General features: G+C 41.7%; 1 protein-coding gene and 1 long non-coding RNA gene across 2 annotated transcripts; one reads left to right on the top strand and one right to left on the bottom strand.

Moving 5' to 3' along the window:
* Nucleotides 1-653: 653 nt before the first annotated feature.
* LOC306996035 lies at nucleotides 654-2,072 on the top strand. The gene is made up of 4 exons (XR_013796985.1): nucleotides 654-914; nucleotides 1,327-1,516; nucleotides 1,712-1,819; nucleotides 1,917-2,072. It is a non-coding gene; the product is annotated as an uncharacterized lncRNA (long non-coding RNA).
* A 10,349-nt stretch (nucleotides 2,073-12,421) lies between these two features.
* Nucleotides 12,422-17,385, bottom strand: LOC306995620 (uncharacterized protein; the record flags this gene model as incomplete). Its single annotated transcript, XM_079607376.1, has 2 exons — nucleotides 17,261-17,385; nucleotides 12,422-17,178 (listed from the first exon to the last, which is right to left on the bottom strand). The coding sequence occupies exon 2, from the start codon at nucleotides 16,379-16,381 to the stop codon at nucleotides 12,422-12,424; it is 3,960 nt and encodes a 1,319-aa protein (XP_079463502.1). The 5' UTR covers nucleotides 16,382-17,178; nucleotides 17,261-17,385.
* Nucleotides 17,386-17,690: the final 305 nt, after the last annotated feature.

Raw genomic sequence — 17,690 nt, 5'->3', positions numbered from 1 at the left:
GTTTCGGCGGGACGTGACGCAGGAGGGCGCGAAGTGCCCTCATTGGGTGTGACGTCACTCATGGGCTCGCTCCATTGGCTTAAGCATTTGCCGCACAGCAGCCAATAGGCGCGCGAGCCGTCTCGCCTAGGTCTGTATGCTGTGGCAATGCGTTTTACATTGATACAAAATTAAGGATAATTTTTTGCTTCAGTATTCTCGTGGAAAAGGATTTTCCCCAATGCGTTGCTACGACAACGCAGTACTCGTTCCTCTCTCTAGAGAGAACCGAGGTTACGTTAGTAACCGAGTACGTTAAAAATTGTAAGTAAAAATCTTTTCGTTTTCTCAGTTATTTATACTATTCAAGCCAGGATCAACCGTTTTCTTGATGGTTTCATTTGTAATAGCACTTAGCATCTAAAGTTAGCTAACGTTAGTTGATAAACGTGCATCATTTACCGGATTTTTCTGTGCGTTCATCCCGAGGCAGTTTTTTCTTCTGTCTCCCTCTGGTCTGATGGTTTAAATTGTCATCCGTCAGTCCACTCTCCATCATCAAACTTGCTTTGGCATTCAACACCTGTTTATCAATCTCTCTCCGCTGGATAACCGCTGGCCGCTCTTTTTTTTTTTTTTTTTTTTTGCGCAACGTGCTGAAGGATTGTGGGTAGTGTAGTTTTTCCTTTAAATGAACTGCAGAAATTAAGCTTCTTTTTTTAACGAAGCTGAAATAACAATGACTGGTGGCTTCTATACAATAACATATCAGCGTTTAACAATTTAAAAAAGTGAATAATACATTTGTCTTGTTTTAAAATCTCTCGGGATTTTTTACTTCCGGAACGCTACTTCCTGATGAAAAGCCCGCTCTGCTCCCACGCAAATTAACAGATGCAACGGCGAACATTACGAACTATCCAGTGACACATCATGTAAGATTTAATTACAGCTTTTAATTATGTAAAACTAAGAATTGTAATTATAAATGTTACATAAATGCATAGGCTTTCTTTCTTCAGCACAAACATGAAATGTGTTTTATAGCACAACACTATAATTGTTTTTCTGATATATTTATTCTATAATTATTTTATTGAATAAATAATTCTATATATTAGAATTATAATATATATTTTCATCTTTATTCAAGAAATGCAAAAATGCATAAAACCTTATAGTTAATCATGATAATATTTACATTGTTTTCAGTCAATGTATTTGTTTTGTGTGTAGAGTAGGCCTATGTCTAAACCATCTGTTGCATGAATACTAAATATTAACGTATTAATTATTATTATTATTATTTGAAATACTATTTTAAATAATTGTTTATGTATTTATAAGGTGACATGGCTCTGTCATTAAATCGAAAATTGCTGTCAATGATTGAAGGACGTCAAACAAAGAGGAAGAAATTGAAGTTGATTAAATGGCTCCAGAAAAAAAAATTGCTTAAAGCAAAAATGAAGTGCAATTTATGCCAACATACAATGAAGCTGACTAATAAACCCAACAAAGCAGACAACTATGTTTGGTAAGTATTATTATTAATTTAAAATAATTGTATGACCAGAACTTGCTTGCTGAAATTATGTTTTTAATAATTCATAATGTTATTATATAGATATAGCTGGACCATTTTAAATGTCTGCTATGGTTTTATGAAAATTTAAACAAATAAGACACATCAGGGTCTTACTCACTAGAATCTTTTATAACATGTTTAAAGGTCCTGTACACGAAACAGACATAAGAGAAGATTTAAGTCAGTGAGATATGGATTACTTTTTGCCAAGTCAAAGTGTAATTTATTCTCCTGGATGAAGTTCATATATCGGTATGTTTAAAACATAATAATTCAAGTTTTAGTCTAATTTTGAAAGTAGTTGAACAGAAATATGAACACTAAAGTTTTGTCACTTTTGTTAACAAAGGTTTGCTCAAGGCCTTCAGTTGAGACAAATCGACATGATTGAAGATGGCATTGCTGGAAGCTCACGTACACTCAGCAGCATGGCCAAAAAAGTTCGAGCTATTTGTAAAGAATCCATGAAGTTGTACGCCAGAAGGAAGGGCCAAATGATAGGACAACCCAGGGAGTTCGTTATGATTGATGAGAGCAACTTCCGTCACAAGCGAAAGGTAATTTAAATATTCCATAAAATGTATGCCATTTATTTTAGATGAATAACCTTAGTTATGTTTGTGAAGTTGTGTTTTACATTATGTACTTTGTACGTTTGGCAAAATTTGCTATTTTGCTAAACAAAAAAACAGTGTTAAGTTCAAAGAGTGTTAGATTGATTGTTAGGCTGATGAGTGTTACACCATGTCCTAACTACACGCGACGCCGCGACACGCGATAAAAGGCGTATTTTCCATGTTAATTTGAGTTTTTGTCCTAACCAGCCGCGACGCAGCGACGATTCTATTTTAAAAACGGTTCCTATTTTTCTGCGACGTCGCGCTGGAACAACAAACACAAAGTGTGGCAATGATAATCTCAGGTACTGTTTATGTGCTTTATTTAATGTTAAAAGCGTGTAATGTGACTTTGAATATCATTTAGTGCTCCAGCTTTGTAGCTGTAAAAGCAACACTGGATAATTCACCTCAGATCTTGAAATTAAACAAATGGAAACAAGAACGTTCAAACTGTGAAGAAACAAGTGTATTATTTGACAAAGATTGTTGTAGTAACTTAGCCTGGGAAAACCCAGACCACTTCCGGCAAATTTAGATTTGCTCTGCAAGTGGGTCTGGCAAAGAGCCCATTGAAACCCATATCCAATCCGTCGAAATTGCGGCACCAATCAGAAACGTTGGGGCGGGCTTTACACTATGACGACAGAGCAGAAACGGTGACGCAGATTTTGTACATTACAAAGATGGATGCCGCCGTGGACCATCACAACATCACTCATTCGAATCAGCTATCGCGTCTGTTTCAAGCGATTTAAAATGGTCATTTTCATTAACACAAACAGAGAATTGCTGAGAGTCTCGAGATGTTTCTCCGTCGCTCTGCATACGTCATGTCATTCATCGCTCTGATTGGTTTTAGATCTATCCGACGCCCCTGTGGAAATGAATTGTCTATGGACCTTTGCCAGACCCTAACTCAGTTACAACTGAGAGTGGTCTGGGTTTTCCCAGGCTAGTAGTAACTCGGTGTGTATTTGAATAATGTTTAAATGGTGTAATATTTTTGAATTTGATGATGTAGCTACTTATCCATTTTATTGCGTATGCCGTCAAGATTACTCTCTGGTGCTGTGCACTTGCCGCGAGAGCCTGCCCACACGCTAGTAGTAAATACCCTATACCATGTGTCAAAATGATTGATGGCTTCCGGTTGACCTTGACCTTTGACCTTTTCCGGTCCCGCCTCTTCCGGTGTCTATTGTTGTGGTTTGACCTATTGACCCCCACCCCTCCAATCGATCATGTGTTTTGACAGGTTCTGCGTCCGGTGTGTATAGATAAGGATTGAGCAGATGACCTATCTATTCGATCAATCAAATGTTTTGACAGGTTGACCATCGGGTCTCTACTGATAAGGGTTGATCAGTTGGCAGTTTGACCATCCGGCCTCTATGATAAGGGCTGAGCAGTTGACCTATCTATCCGATCAATCAAATGTTTTGACATAACCATTGTGCGTTGACATTCCAGACGGGTCTATATATATATAAATGGTGTCAGTGTGTTCTACAACCAACAGAGACATGAGCTATACGAGCATGGACGGTTTAGCATCCCCACAACCCCCAGAGACGGGGCTGACCAACAGCATGATAGCAACTCTGACTATGGCTCCGAGAAAAGCTTATGGTCATGTCCGTTTGACAAATTTTCTCCATGATGTTTCCGAATGGACTGAACACGAATTTGTGATGCCTAGTGGCCTTGTATTCGGGTACAAATTTCACAAACCGACGAGAGTTGTTATACTCTACACCACTCCCCACGTCCGTGAGTTTCAGACAGGTGAGGATCCGTGTCTGATATTTCCTGAAAAAGACTGGGATCTATTTTACAAATGTATCTGGACGGATCTGAATGACACAGGGCGAGAGCCTCTGTACGTGGCGGAGTGGGGTGGGGAGACCCCGAATATTCAGTACCGTGTGGTGGGCGACCATACTAACAAGCCGCCGAATGATTCTGTTTACATATTCAGTTGTAAAGACAAGACGAAGCTCACCAACATCCGAACAGTCGTCCCTAAGGATCATCATGACTTGTATGAAATGCAATTTTTGTTCAAGTGGGGTGATCTGTATCAGCTGAATGGTTTTTTTTCGACCATCGACAAATTGTTCGAATGGTGTGATATTCATGACGGGTACAACAAAATGAAATTGCAGCTGTTTCACCCTGAGAGAACCCCGCGCGACGACGGGTTTGATTGTCTCCCGTCCCCCACCATTCGCTACGCCCATCGTAAACCTCGACCGGGAAACCCTGCCAAGCGTTGTTTTTTATAAATCCGTGTCTCCACCCCCTTTACTACAACGACAATAAATTCAGGCAACTAGACCCTACATGCGTCATTTATAAAACATGGGTGAAGACGGCGCTTCGGAACCCGAACATGTGTGCAGCTGCGGAATCTCTTTCGGTAGCATTCTTGACCCTCCCGAAGACAACGCCTGTGATCCGTTGGATCACCACAAAGACTGGTCATCGGCTAAAACTATCAAACGTCGCATAGACTTTGACACATGCATTGGAAACGATTGGGGTCCTGGTAATATTATTAACCCTGAAACATTGAACGTGCAAAACGACCGCGGTCCAGGTATCAAAATCGACCCCGACAAAGTCGAGGATTCGGACATGGGGACATTCAAAATTTTCAAGCTCCATAAAGATCAGGCTTCTTACGACATATCTAAAATCGACCGGACCCTCCCTCATGCTAATCATGCCTTCGACGTCACAGACGGATGTTTCGATGTCTTGGGGTTCAAAATCATAAAAGCCGCGACCGCGGTTTTACTCCAACATCTCATCGGAACGAAGCTGAAGGACGAGTGTGAGGGTTGCGAGATTGATCACCCGAGTCAGTTGCAGCATTCCTGCCTGTTTGACCCTCCTAACTACTACTTGGACACCCATTTTGATGAACTTTCAACCAAACTGTTTAGACCCTATTTTTACGCAATCATCGGTATCGTGCTAAAACGTTGTGGGTTAAAATCTCATCCACAACGGATTCAAGGAACGGTTGGGACTATTCTGCACGAATTAAAAGACGAACCATTCATCGGCGCTAAGCTTGAAGAAATCAGAGTCGGACTTCTGGAGAAACCCTGCGACGAAATAGTCCACGACGTCGTCGATCTCTGGGAAGGTCTCGCAACTGTGAATGGAGAGTGATCAAAACCCCACCAGCATGGCTGCTGCATTTAGCCGAAAGAGTTTCATGGAATACATGTTTAAAGGACATTACAGAAGACAGTTGATTTTATTGCTGCGTAAAATCCGGCACCATAGCGAATCAGATGATGAATGTGATGATGATGATGATAATGATGTTGACACCAAGCGTGTAAGAAACCTCAGGAAACAGATGAATATGTTAAGAGGCTTACCTAAATCATGGTCTGATTTAGCAAACATGTGTGTCAATGGTATTGAACCCCCATGTGTACTGATAAACGATGCTCTGACTATGATGATTGAATGTTCTGATGAGTTTGCAATCCCTGACGTGCTCTGTATGTGTACGTATGTATCAGATGTATGCCGACTATTGGATTTAAAACGAAAAGACAATGATGAGGACGACAGTGATCGAATTATCATAATGTTTGTCAATCGCATCCTAGATCGTAACATGATGGCATGCCGAAACTTCCTTTTCTGGTTAGACAATCATTGATGTTATTATTATTATCCTACTTAGATTGTGCATGTAACGTTGTTATATCTAATTGTTCTATATTTCATTATATCCATTTTACTTAGACTAATCACGTAACGTTGTTATATCCAATTGTTCTATATTTTATTATTATATCCATTTTGTACTAACTTCATTATATTAAATTTACTTAGATTTTGTCGTACTAACATTATTATTATTTTCAATTTACTTTTTTTGTGATGGATTTATTATTATAACCATGTCTACTATCTTGTATTATATTAATACCATTTAGTTAAATTGTATATCCTGTAACTTTTTTAATAAAAGATTGATTCAAACCACATGTACGAGTTATTCTTTTACAGCGGTTGAAACGGCAGCATGACGGAGCTCATGAAAAAGACTTATTATACACCCTCCAACCCTGGTTCTTTAGGGGGTAAAAAACGATTAAAAGACGCAATCTTAAAAGATAGCGGGGTTCATCTAAGCGATAAAAAGGTTTCAGAATGGCTGTCTGGCGAGGATGCTTACACTTTACACAAAACAGCCCCTATAAAATACAAGCGAAATAGAGTAGTAGTGTACGGGATCGATACGCAGTTCCAGGCCGATCTAGTCGACATGATCGCATATGCAAAGGATAATGATAATCATAAATATCTGCTGGTTTGTATCGATGTATTTACAAAATTTTCATCGGTTCGCGTATTGAAGAATAAGACTGGCGTAGAGGTTGCTAGAGCATTCGAGTCTATACTCGAAGAGGGGCGTGTACCGCAGAAATTGCAGACGGATAAGGGAAAGGAATTTTTTAACAAACATTTTCAAGATGTAATGAAAAAGTATGATATTAATCATTTCGCTACCGCTACCGATTTGAAAGCCAGCGTCGTGGAACGATTTAATAGAACGTTAAAAAGTCGAATGTGGCGGTTTTTAACGGCTACAAATTCGCGACGATACATAGATGTTTTACAAGACATTATCCAGGGGTACAACGTCAGTTATCATCGAAGTATCAAAATGAGACCCGTGGACGTCAACAAAGCAAATGAGGGTCAAGTGTTTCAAAACTTGTACGGGGATATAAAGAAGACCGAGAGAATCGCATTTAATTTCAAAGTCGGTGACGTCGTCAGGATTTCTAAAGTGAGAGGCCCGTTCGCCAAAGGTTATGAGCAGAACTACACGGAAGAATTTTTCACCATAGCCGCGTGCATACCGCGCAAACCACCAGTCTACAGACTCACAGATTATGACGGTGATGTCATCGAGGGAGTTTTTTATGAAAAAGAGCTACAAAAAATAATCGTCAGTAAAAACAAATCTTTTAAGGTGGAAAAGATTTTAGGTCAGAAAAAACAAGGGAAATCTACGCTTGTTTTAGTGAAATGGTTAGGATGGCCTTCAAAATTCAATAGTTATATAGATAAAAAAACTCTGGTGGACTTACAAACACCTTAAAACAAGCCGGCGTTTAACGGATGAGATCATACGGGTGAAGAAGGGCCATGGATGATCAAGGTTTCTACGTTACGCTACCGTGCAATGCATCTTTGGGAGTATACCCCGAAAATCGTATATCCGCCTACACAACCAGGTTAGCAAAAGCTATAGAATTGAAGGGACAATGGGAGGTCGGGCTAGCCGAAATCGAATATCCTAGAAGCTGGTATAACTTTAATGATGAAGATGGTTATTTCGTCCTACACACTGCCCCAGGACTGGCGAATAACGCGGGGGCTGAAGACGCTGGACCTTTTAAAAAAGACTTATCAGGGTTTTCTGTATCGAGGAGATTACAAATAAGCGGTGGGTACTACGCCAACATTCGTGCGATCATCCGTTTGATAAATCAAGTTCTCGCACCCTCGGCAGTATTGAATCACGATGAATTAAAAAACAAAGTGTTTCTGGTTGCGAGACCCAACATTTCAGTTAGCTTTCAAGGTAGACTCGCTACTATTTTAGGTATGATACCGGACGAGGCTCTCGGACATTCAAACCATCATAAAGAAGGTGATTTTACTACGAGCGTCATTACGTACGCTCCTCATCAAACCGATATCAACGCCGGGTTCTACACATTGTACGTTTACACCGACATCATCCAATATCAATCGGTAGGCGATTCTTACGTCCCGCTTTTGAGATGTGTACATATATCTGGTAAAAGCAACGATACCGTCATTGCTAGATACGACTCCCCACATTACGCATCAATAAACAAGGATCATATCACCAGCATTACCATAGAGTTGAAGGACGACCAAAACCGCGAAATATCGTTTTCTTACGGGAAAGTCATCGTGAAACTACACTTTAAACCAGCTAATCATTCTATTCTTTAAAAATGAGTTATTACTATAACCCTAGAGACTCCCATGCCGCGGACTATGTGGACTATTACAGAAATCAAGCCGGAGGGGGTTTACCAGGCTATGCCGGGGGAGGGGTTATGTATGGGGCTGGGTTAGGAGGACTTTTCAGAGGTCTGTTCAGGATGGCCATACCCCTGTTAAAAAGAGGATTTAGCATCGCGAAACCCCACCTAAAATCCGCTGCTAAAAATATAGTATCCGATGTCGTCTCAAACGTATTGACGCGAGCACATGGCAATAATGCTAATGCTCAAGACGGGTCAGGATTGATGGTCATGGGACGTAAGAGGATGTATAAACCGCCTGGTGCGAGGAGGCGTGGTCAATGCGGTAATAAGAAGAAGAAGAAGAAAACAACAAGTGGAACAAAGAAGCGACCAGTCATACGCAGAAAGCGTAAGAAGTCTGTTAGTCGAAAATCATCCGTCAAGAGATTCATAAAAACCATATTCTAGCATGGCGCTACTGCATCGTATGTCAGGAGAATGCATCAAGTCCGAGTTGGACTTATTTACCCTACCGCTAACACAAACCGTTATTGAGAAAAACGGTTATCTAGAAATATCGCCTTTATCCGCAATTTCCGACAGCGGTCCGTTAGAGTTTTTTATCGCTGGCAATGGTGACGATTATGTGGATCTAAATAACACGATGCTCTACCTACGGGTGAAAATCACAAGACCTAATGGTGCCGACATCGTGCATCCTGCAAGGGTTGCGTTAATAAATTATCCTGGAGCCACTATATTTTCACAAGTCGATGTGACCCTAGGCGATCGTCTAATATCTCAGAGTTCGAGCACCTATCCTTATCGGTGCATCATAGAGAGTCTGATCAACTACAGTAAAGATTCGTTGGAATCAATTTTCTCCGCAGGATTGTTTTACAAGGACACTGCTGGTCATATGGATTCTAACGATCCGGTTGGGCGTAACGCGGGGCTGACGAAGAGATCGCTCTACACTGCCGAAAGCAAGGTGGTTGAACTGATGGCCCCTATACATAGCGACATATTCTTTCAAGAAAAACTTTTGTTAAACGGTGTTGACATCAAGATACGTCTAATTAGAGCAAAAGATGAATTCTGTCTGATGAGGTGCGATGATGTAGCTTACAAAATAAAAATAGAGTCGGCATCCCTATTTGTCAAGAAAGTCACCGTGGCACCGCCGGTGAGACTGGGACACGCCCAAGCATTACTCTCGGCAACAGCGAAGTACCCAATAGATAGGGTGGTTCTAAAAAATTTCTCCATACCTGAGGGGACACGCGTTTCAAATCAAGAAAATCTGTTTTTAGGAACCCTACCAAAATCTATCGTTATAGCTATGGTCGACAATGACGCATTCACCGGTTCCTACGAAAAAAACCCATTTGCATTCAAACATTACGATCTGGAGTTCCTAGCCGTCTATGTCGACGGACAACAATTCCCCTCCAAACCTCTACAACCTAATTTCGGAGATGGTTTGGCAGTACGCGAATTTTATCAGTTGGCGATGACGACGGGGAGACATCTTAAAAACCAGGCGCTCTCCATCGACAGGAGTGATTTCCTGAACGGATACACACTTTACGCATTTAACCTGACGCCTGATGAAGACTGTGGTCAGCACATATCGCTCATCAAGTCCGGGAATATCAGACTCGAAGCACGATTCAGGCAACCGTTGCCGAATACCGTTAATTTATTAGTTTACTCAGTATTTGACTCGATTTTGGAACTTTCTAACCGCAGACAGGTATTACTCGATTACTACTGAGATGAATACGCTACAACTCACCGCTATCATGGATAAAATTACGTGTAGGACTCATTTTCTCGGGGTTCTACCATGCGATCAACTACCCAAAAAAACGCTGAGGATCTTACCGTCGATGGTCATCATAAACACACACCCTGCTCGGCTGCCGGGAGAGCATTGGGTCGCCGTTTATTTACCCCAAGATGGATCGTCTTGTTTTTTTGACAGCTTCGGCAATCCACCAGACAGTCCCCGCTTTCCAATCAGCATCAATGACTTTCTAACAACCAACGACGTTGATGTGTTGCATTCCGATAGACGTGTCCAGGATTTTTCATCGGATACCTGTGGACAACATTGTGTGTTTTTTCTCTATCATTTAGCTAGAGGCTATGACTATAACCATGTGATGAAATTATACACTGATGATTCTATTAAAAATGATAAAATGGTGTCCCTATTTGTGAAGAGATTAAGACCATATGTTTGTAATGATAAAATGTTATCTTGCATTCACTGTGTGCAGACCTGTTTGACTTATAAATAAAAAGCTTAAAATCATTATATATTTGTTTATCGTCTTTTTATTTAATGTATACACAAAATAGAAAGATTAGTTAAAATTCCAACCATCGCTTTCGTTTGAGAGCCGGTGATTTAAACACATAGTCTTCGAACTCTGGAACTGCATAAGGCGAATATCTCTGTGTTTTTTTATAAGGTCTAACACGGCGAGGGCTTGGGGTGCCGGGTTTACGCTTTAGAGAGTTAATTGCGTGTCTGACCCGTTGATTCGGCACTGTAGAAAATGGGATGTTTAATTCAGCAAACGCTCGTAGAAACTCGGGCCATCCTATAGGTCTCCGATCATCCCTAACCTTTTGAGGCGCCGTAACATTTTTTAACAAATCGACCATGTGCGACCCTCGTACGGCGTTACCCCTGAACACAAACTCGCCCGATTCGTTCCATGCACTTAGACCTTTAGCTTTAGACATCTTGTCTAATATGTATCTGCTGTTTTTCACGCTTCTCGAAGGTACATTCTTCAGAACTTCATCGATAATATCCTCCGCCCCCTCAGCTAGGCCGTCTTCAACGATACCTCCAGCAGCAACACCCACTGATTCATCTTTATGACCGGAATCAGTATTAGGTAACGAAAGCGTTAAAACGCTGCTCTCGCGATCGCCTTGTTTAACGATGTTCAAAAACCTGGTAAGGGTGTTGGTGTAAAGTTTGGCTTTTTCGTACGGATTCATGTCTGTGCGACGTAGAATATTTCTTATGGCGTCATCCAAATCGTTCTCTACGCTCCGTTGAATATTCTCGCGGGGGTTTTCACTCTTCATCTTATCCAGTTGATGGTGCGGAACTAAATACATCTTCTCTGCATACTCCATCCTATCGATTCGCTATTAAACTTGTAATAAATGGGACTGCGACACTTAGGAGCGGGAGTAGGAATCCGCCCTTCTGGTTAAAGACTCGCTTCTTGGCCGTTATGCCAATTTTTTTATCGGCTACAAATTTGATTTCGGCCTTTCTCTTTTTCAGCGTTCGATACTGTTGCTTATTGACCGGGATGGTACCGTAGAGGATGTTAAGCGCCACTTCGCACAGCGCTAATATGAATTCGTCGGACGCCGATTGTAAAATAAGACGTCGCTGTTTAGGATTGGCTTTATGTAACAGTTTTAACACAGGCAAATGTTTACAAAGTCTGGCAGACATATTGATTTATACCGTTCTTCTTTTTTTCGGAATATAAACCACTTGACAGTCGGAAAGCAATCCTGTTCTGAGACGGTAGTGCTCCGGAGTTTTCGCTTTATAGTCTATCATTAGATAACCGTATGCCTGATTGACCGCGTCGTGATAACACTCCATAAAATATTTTGTGTTTCCTGGGTACATTTGACGTCCTAGCATCGCCACTTGATTGACGTCTCGTGGATTTTTAAACAGAAACATATAATTGGCGTTTAAGCTTATGGTTCGGCTGGACTTACCCTGGGCAAATAAATTTTGTACTATGTAGATAGAGCTGAGATTGCGATGGTGACAATATTGGGTGAAAACACGTTGAAGTTCCAGGTTACCGCTAGCTTGCTCCATTAAATCATCCACCACAAGCAGGTTTGTCTTGGTGACAGGCAGTAAATCATCATCATTCAGAGTCTGGGGTATTCCTTGCACAAATTTAATGTCGTACAATTGAAGTAAATCATCATACAAAGTCTGCCAACAATCATACAACCAAACAATGTTTTCAATTTTCATGGAAATGATATTCAAACCTTTTTCCAACAAAAGTTTTACAAAATATGACTTTCCAGAGTTGGAAGGTCCACTAACAACACAACTGAAAGGATGTTGAAGTCTGAAATCAAAATCGGAAACATCCTGACCCGCTCTATGCAGCATCTGGTCAGTAGCCATAAGGAAGGGTGGTGAAATCAGCCAAAAGCCTACGTTTATTATAGACCACCTTAAACCTTTTAACGACTGATTTGTTGTGCAGTGTGAGAGACTTTTTATTCCTCACAATGTCTTCCGTGTGAGCCAGGATGTATTTGGATCTATCGTGCGACGTCACATAACTGTCAACCAGACCAATCAGGGATTCGAGGCAGATAGCTTGAGAATTTTTAGCATTCAGGGTTATCCCCTTAGCTTTCATGCACGATATACCTTTAGCCGTTTCAAAACCATACGATTTGGGTCCGCTCGAGCAAAAGACTGTTATATGGTCATTATCGTCTAATTCGCTCGTCAGATCCCCCAAATAATCCCCGAGCGGAGGCTCCCAGTCCCCATCCCTAGACACAAATATGACGCTGTCTGTGTCAGAGTATAACAACCGATCGCCGAGTCGGTCCATCAATTCGTACAATTCGAGTCGGGCGTGTGCGGTAGTAAAGGCGCCTATAAAAACATTCACGTCGCGTGCTTTGCAAACATCCTCTTTGGAGGGTTTATGCTGAACGAGAGCTACGTCTTCTGAGATGAATGAGAAATACGTCAACGTGTCGGTATTACCAAAAACGATTCTGGTGAAATCTTCGGGGTCGCTCACCAGAGTCGTTTGGGGCAAGTTCTGTCTTAAAGAGAAGCGCCCCCACAGACTATTCAGAATTAATTTTGTGATTGCCCTCTGGGCGGCGTTGTACTTGATCTTTTCAGGGTCGAGTTGAATACCCTCTTTTTCAAAATAGTCACGAATGTATGTCTCTTTCTCAGCATCCGTAACAACATTCGTCGGGTACCCCGACGCTTGCTGTTTCAAACGCAAGAAAGTTTTTACGTATTCTGCGAACAACTCGTCTGACTGTTGTGGAAAATGCCAAACCTCGTCTATCTTGGCTATCACATAGCCCTTCTCAATGGCTTTTAAAAGCTCGATACTGACCCAACACCCCGAGAGCGCTCTTTCCTTATCTGTGTGGGTACAGCTCGTGGTCTGGTTTTGATCGTGAGCACACTTCGCACAGAGAGGGAACATAAGTTTTCCCTGGCATCTGTAAGGGAGAACCGGGTGAAGTAATTTGCGGGGTGGGTATACGGTCGCTTTGATAAGCCCGTAATAATTTTCAATCGGTTCAAAATCTTTGAAAATGATTTGGGGGTGTTCAATCGGGTAGCTTTTCCTCGCCTGACAATACGGGTACAGACTGGTGAAGTCCAGATACCTAATTTTCTCATCGGGACTCGTCTTGTGATAGAGCTTATAGGCGTTCGTTCTCCCACCGTAGAGAGCGTCTCGCGGGTTCAATCTCTCTGGCGCCGAATAATCGATCATAAATTCAATCACGGAGGGGTCGGTTTTTTTCATATCGTTCCATTGGCATTCCCAAATAACTTCGATTTGCAAACCGTACGCGTTCCGCAGAATTTCGATCTTATCGTCAAACTCGTTCCTGAGAACCCCGTAGGGTACTCCGGACAAGGGGTGTGTCTGATGAGGTGTAAAGCGACAGCAATGTCCATGGAAAAAGCACCCCCCGTACTCTAGACCATGTTGAACCCCGTCGTGTTGGTAATAACCATCTAAAAAGTACTTACCGATCGATACTTCGCCGTGGTTGACAGCGTGGTGAACGTCTACGTTTCGTGTCTTTTTTATGTACTCGAGCCATTCGATCGAACCGCTCGAGTATGACTTATTCTGATGGACGTACGCTTTGTTATGCGTTAGGGCTAGCGTGTTTCTGTTGAGATAATGCGTTTTGAAGACCCCCATCGAACAGCCGGCGATCGTAGTGAACGAAAAAGGGTCGAGTTGGGTACAATGAATGAAAGACTCCCTGTATTTCATGCATCCTTCGCGTAATAAGACGACGTCGTTAACACCATACTCGTGCAGTTCTTTCTTGAAGTCAAAGAACTTACCCTCAACCGTACGGTACCATTCGCAAAACTTTTGTCTTTCTTTGACCGACATGTTATCGTAATTGTAGAATTTTTTGTCGGGGTATGGACCGAAATAATTCTCATTCCCCGCCCGGTTAAAAAGGTGGGGGAAGTAGCCTTTTTCAATCGTCGTTAAGTCTAACGCCGCGGGCATTTTGGCAAGAGCCATTGGAAAAAACGAGTAGCTATCGATATATCGCTGAGCATACGCTTCATCGTACATGAAAATTAATTTACAGCCTTGCATTATGACGTCAAACGCAATCCCGGCTTTGCAGAAATACTGAAGAATTAAAAAGGAGTCAAATCGAGATGAATAATGAGCAATGAAGCAGTAACCATTATATCGGGGTTGTCTGAAGCGATTGATTAGCTTAGCGATGCAGTCGGTGCCGTGAGCGGTAAATTTCTCACCTTTGAATGTGATGGCGCAAACAAAATTGGCCTCGTGCCTACCGTTTTCGTAACGCGTTTCGAAATCGTAGAAGATATATTTCTCGCACGTTTCCTTAGGTGCTAGGGGTTGTATGAAGCATTGGTGTTCACCATCACCCGTTAGGCGTTCTCGACAATGCACACATCTGTCGGGGGCGCATGTGTGTTTGGTTTTCTTATCGCCTGGTTTAACATCATAACGCCTGTTACATAGTTTGCAAAATTTTATAATGTCGCAGGCGAGGTGTTCCTTACCGGGAGCAGAGTTTTTTTTATGCATTTCGAAGCAATAGGCCGATTTACAGTAACGCAAACAATCGGGGCAATGTATGCTTCTTGCGGGGAACGTGTAACAATCTGGATCGAAACAGATGTTACAAACATGCTTACATCGGTGGTCTCTACGGTTGGTGTAACTTTTATAGCAGAATGCACACACGTATGGTGAACCCAGAAAACCCGTTAAGTTCAGTATCAGGTAAAAGTGGCTTTTGTGGAGGTATAGGAAAACTGTTTTTGGATGGGGTTCATCAGAATTTTTGAACGTTTCTACGATCATAGCATTAGATCTGTGAAATACAACAATTTTAATGTCTAGCGCTCGTTCAAACGATGATATGTCTCCAAGGCCGATTTGATCTTGGATTGAGAACCCCACGTTGTTTTGGATAACGGTAGCCTGTTTTTCTAACTCGCTCTCGGGTAATTGCGGGTTAAGAAAACGGGCGAGACAGATGGAGAAACACAAATTATTCGAAATATTTGCGGGGCAGAATAAGCTTGTCTTTTTTCTTTTAATCACCTCATCAACAGCCAGGTCTGTGAGTTTACGACGCACGCCTCCATGGCTGTGCAGAGCCACAGATGCTTCAAATTCAACGGATTCGTCAGATAACACCCGATTGTTACTCTGTAAAACTTTTTCAATTTGATCAAAAACTGAATCTACGTCGTAATTATTACCGCGAGTTAAAACTGCGTTGACGGGTTCTTGGAGACTGGGAGCTGTCATTGTAATATTGATTACGGGGGCAGTCTGGTCGAATTCTCTAGCAAAATTAACAATCCCTGAGAATATGTCATGTAAGTAAGTATGATAAGAGGCCAAATCTGTGGAGTTAATCTCTCTCAGATTCAAACTCCTTCTCAGCGTTACGCTATTGAAACGAGATCGTGGTAAAACATGATATCCGTTAACATCCCCACCGTCGCGAATCAATCTATCGATGTCCGTACGGCTTAATCGCTGCTGTGTATTAGGATTGACATTACCTGATGTCGATGGTTGTGAAGTATCGTCACCGTCAGGGACCTCTGGTGGTGCTGGTTGATTGTTTAAAACACCGCCGAATTGTACAACAGAATCGAACATATTCATATTCGGATTTACAGCTAATTCAAAAAGATCAATATTAGCGATGGATTGCGATGATTCTAAATTAACCAAATATTCTTCTAAAGAATTCGGAAGCATACTTAGCATTTCGATTTCGGCCGGTGCCAGTTCTGCGTCGTCTGCGTCAAAGCTTTTAACACCCTCCATTTTAGATTTCAGACCAAAACATGAAATATAAAAGCATAAATGTAGTAGTACAAAATCAGAGTAAAAAAGCAATCAGAAAATCTGTAAAAAAGTATATAAAAACAATCATGTAATAGTACAAAATCACAGTATTAAAAAGCAAATATGAAATACATGATATGATGGAACAAATCTATTTTACTCATCCGACTGTTCAACAAGAATGAGAAGAAGATGATGAATCAAAAGTGTCAGTTCACGATGGAATTCACCGAACATGTGCGCGTTTCTATTGACACGACGAAACATCTCGTCGGACAAATTTTGAATAAATCGATCTTGCGCATCGATTCTACTATGTATCTCCTGCTGAGAGTTGCGAAGATCCCGGTTCAATGAGGATAATCTACTATGTGTTTCGATCTGCGCATCACAAAGCTGAACTTGCAGCGTCTCTATTCTACCAAGTGTTTCGATATGTGTATCGCGAAGCTCGGCATGTAGTGACTCTAAACGGCTTTGTGTATCGGTGTGTGTATCGCGAAGCTGGTGTCTCAATGATTCTACTGAATCAATAAGCGCATACATGAGAGGAGTAGGACGATCATCATCATCAACCGACCGAATCTCCGGTACTACTTGTTCATCCTCGATGTCTCCTTGGTCTTCTTCCGTCGATTGGCGAACGCCGTTGTTTTCATCAATAGTTTGATTAGTGTTTATGACCGATACCTCAACCTCAATGTCACTCGCCCAAGAACCACAGGACCACGATTCCAGCTGTTGACTATTCCAATCCGCCACATCATCATGATTTCCTGGTGTGTAGAAAAATAACAAAATCTTAAGGATCTGTTTCAATTAGAATTTTTTAACTTCCAATAACATAGTTAGTCTTACCATAAAACACAGTCGTGTCAGGACTGGGCCGATAGCCACATGTCCAGCTGGTAGATGGACCGGCTGACTGGTTGATAGGTTGGGTATCAGCGGTAATGGTAGGCGGGGTGGATGGTGGGGTGTTAGGCAGGATGGTCGGAGGACCGGCAGGCGGGGTGATAGGACTGGGTGGTGATGCGGCAAGCGGAACGGTTGGCGGGGTATCGAACGAGCCGGAACCGTCGGTCTTTCTGACCTTTCTCAAAGGTTCGTCGCTCGCTCCTGAGCTCTCAGCATCATTATCATCATCATGCGTAAGATCTACGACATCTAATACTGTAAATTAAAAATTATGTTAAAATAATTGAATTAAAATATTTCATTTAAATTTATAAAATATTATAAAAAGTGCTCACATGCATCATTAATGGCTTGCAAAGCGGCCGATTCG

This window comes from Phoxinus phoxinus, assembly GCF_949152265.1.
Source record: "Phoxinus phoxinus genome assembly, chromosome: 3".
In the NCBI taxonomy this organism is placed as follows: Eukaryota; Metazoa; Chordata; class Actinopteri; order Cypriniformes; family Leuciscidae; genus Phoxinus; species Phoxinus phoxinus.
The sequence above is the reverse complement of the archived record's forward strand: the minus strand, read 5'-3'. Positions and strand labels throughout refer to the sequence as shown.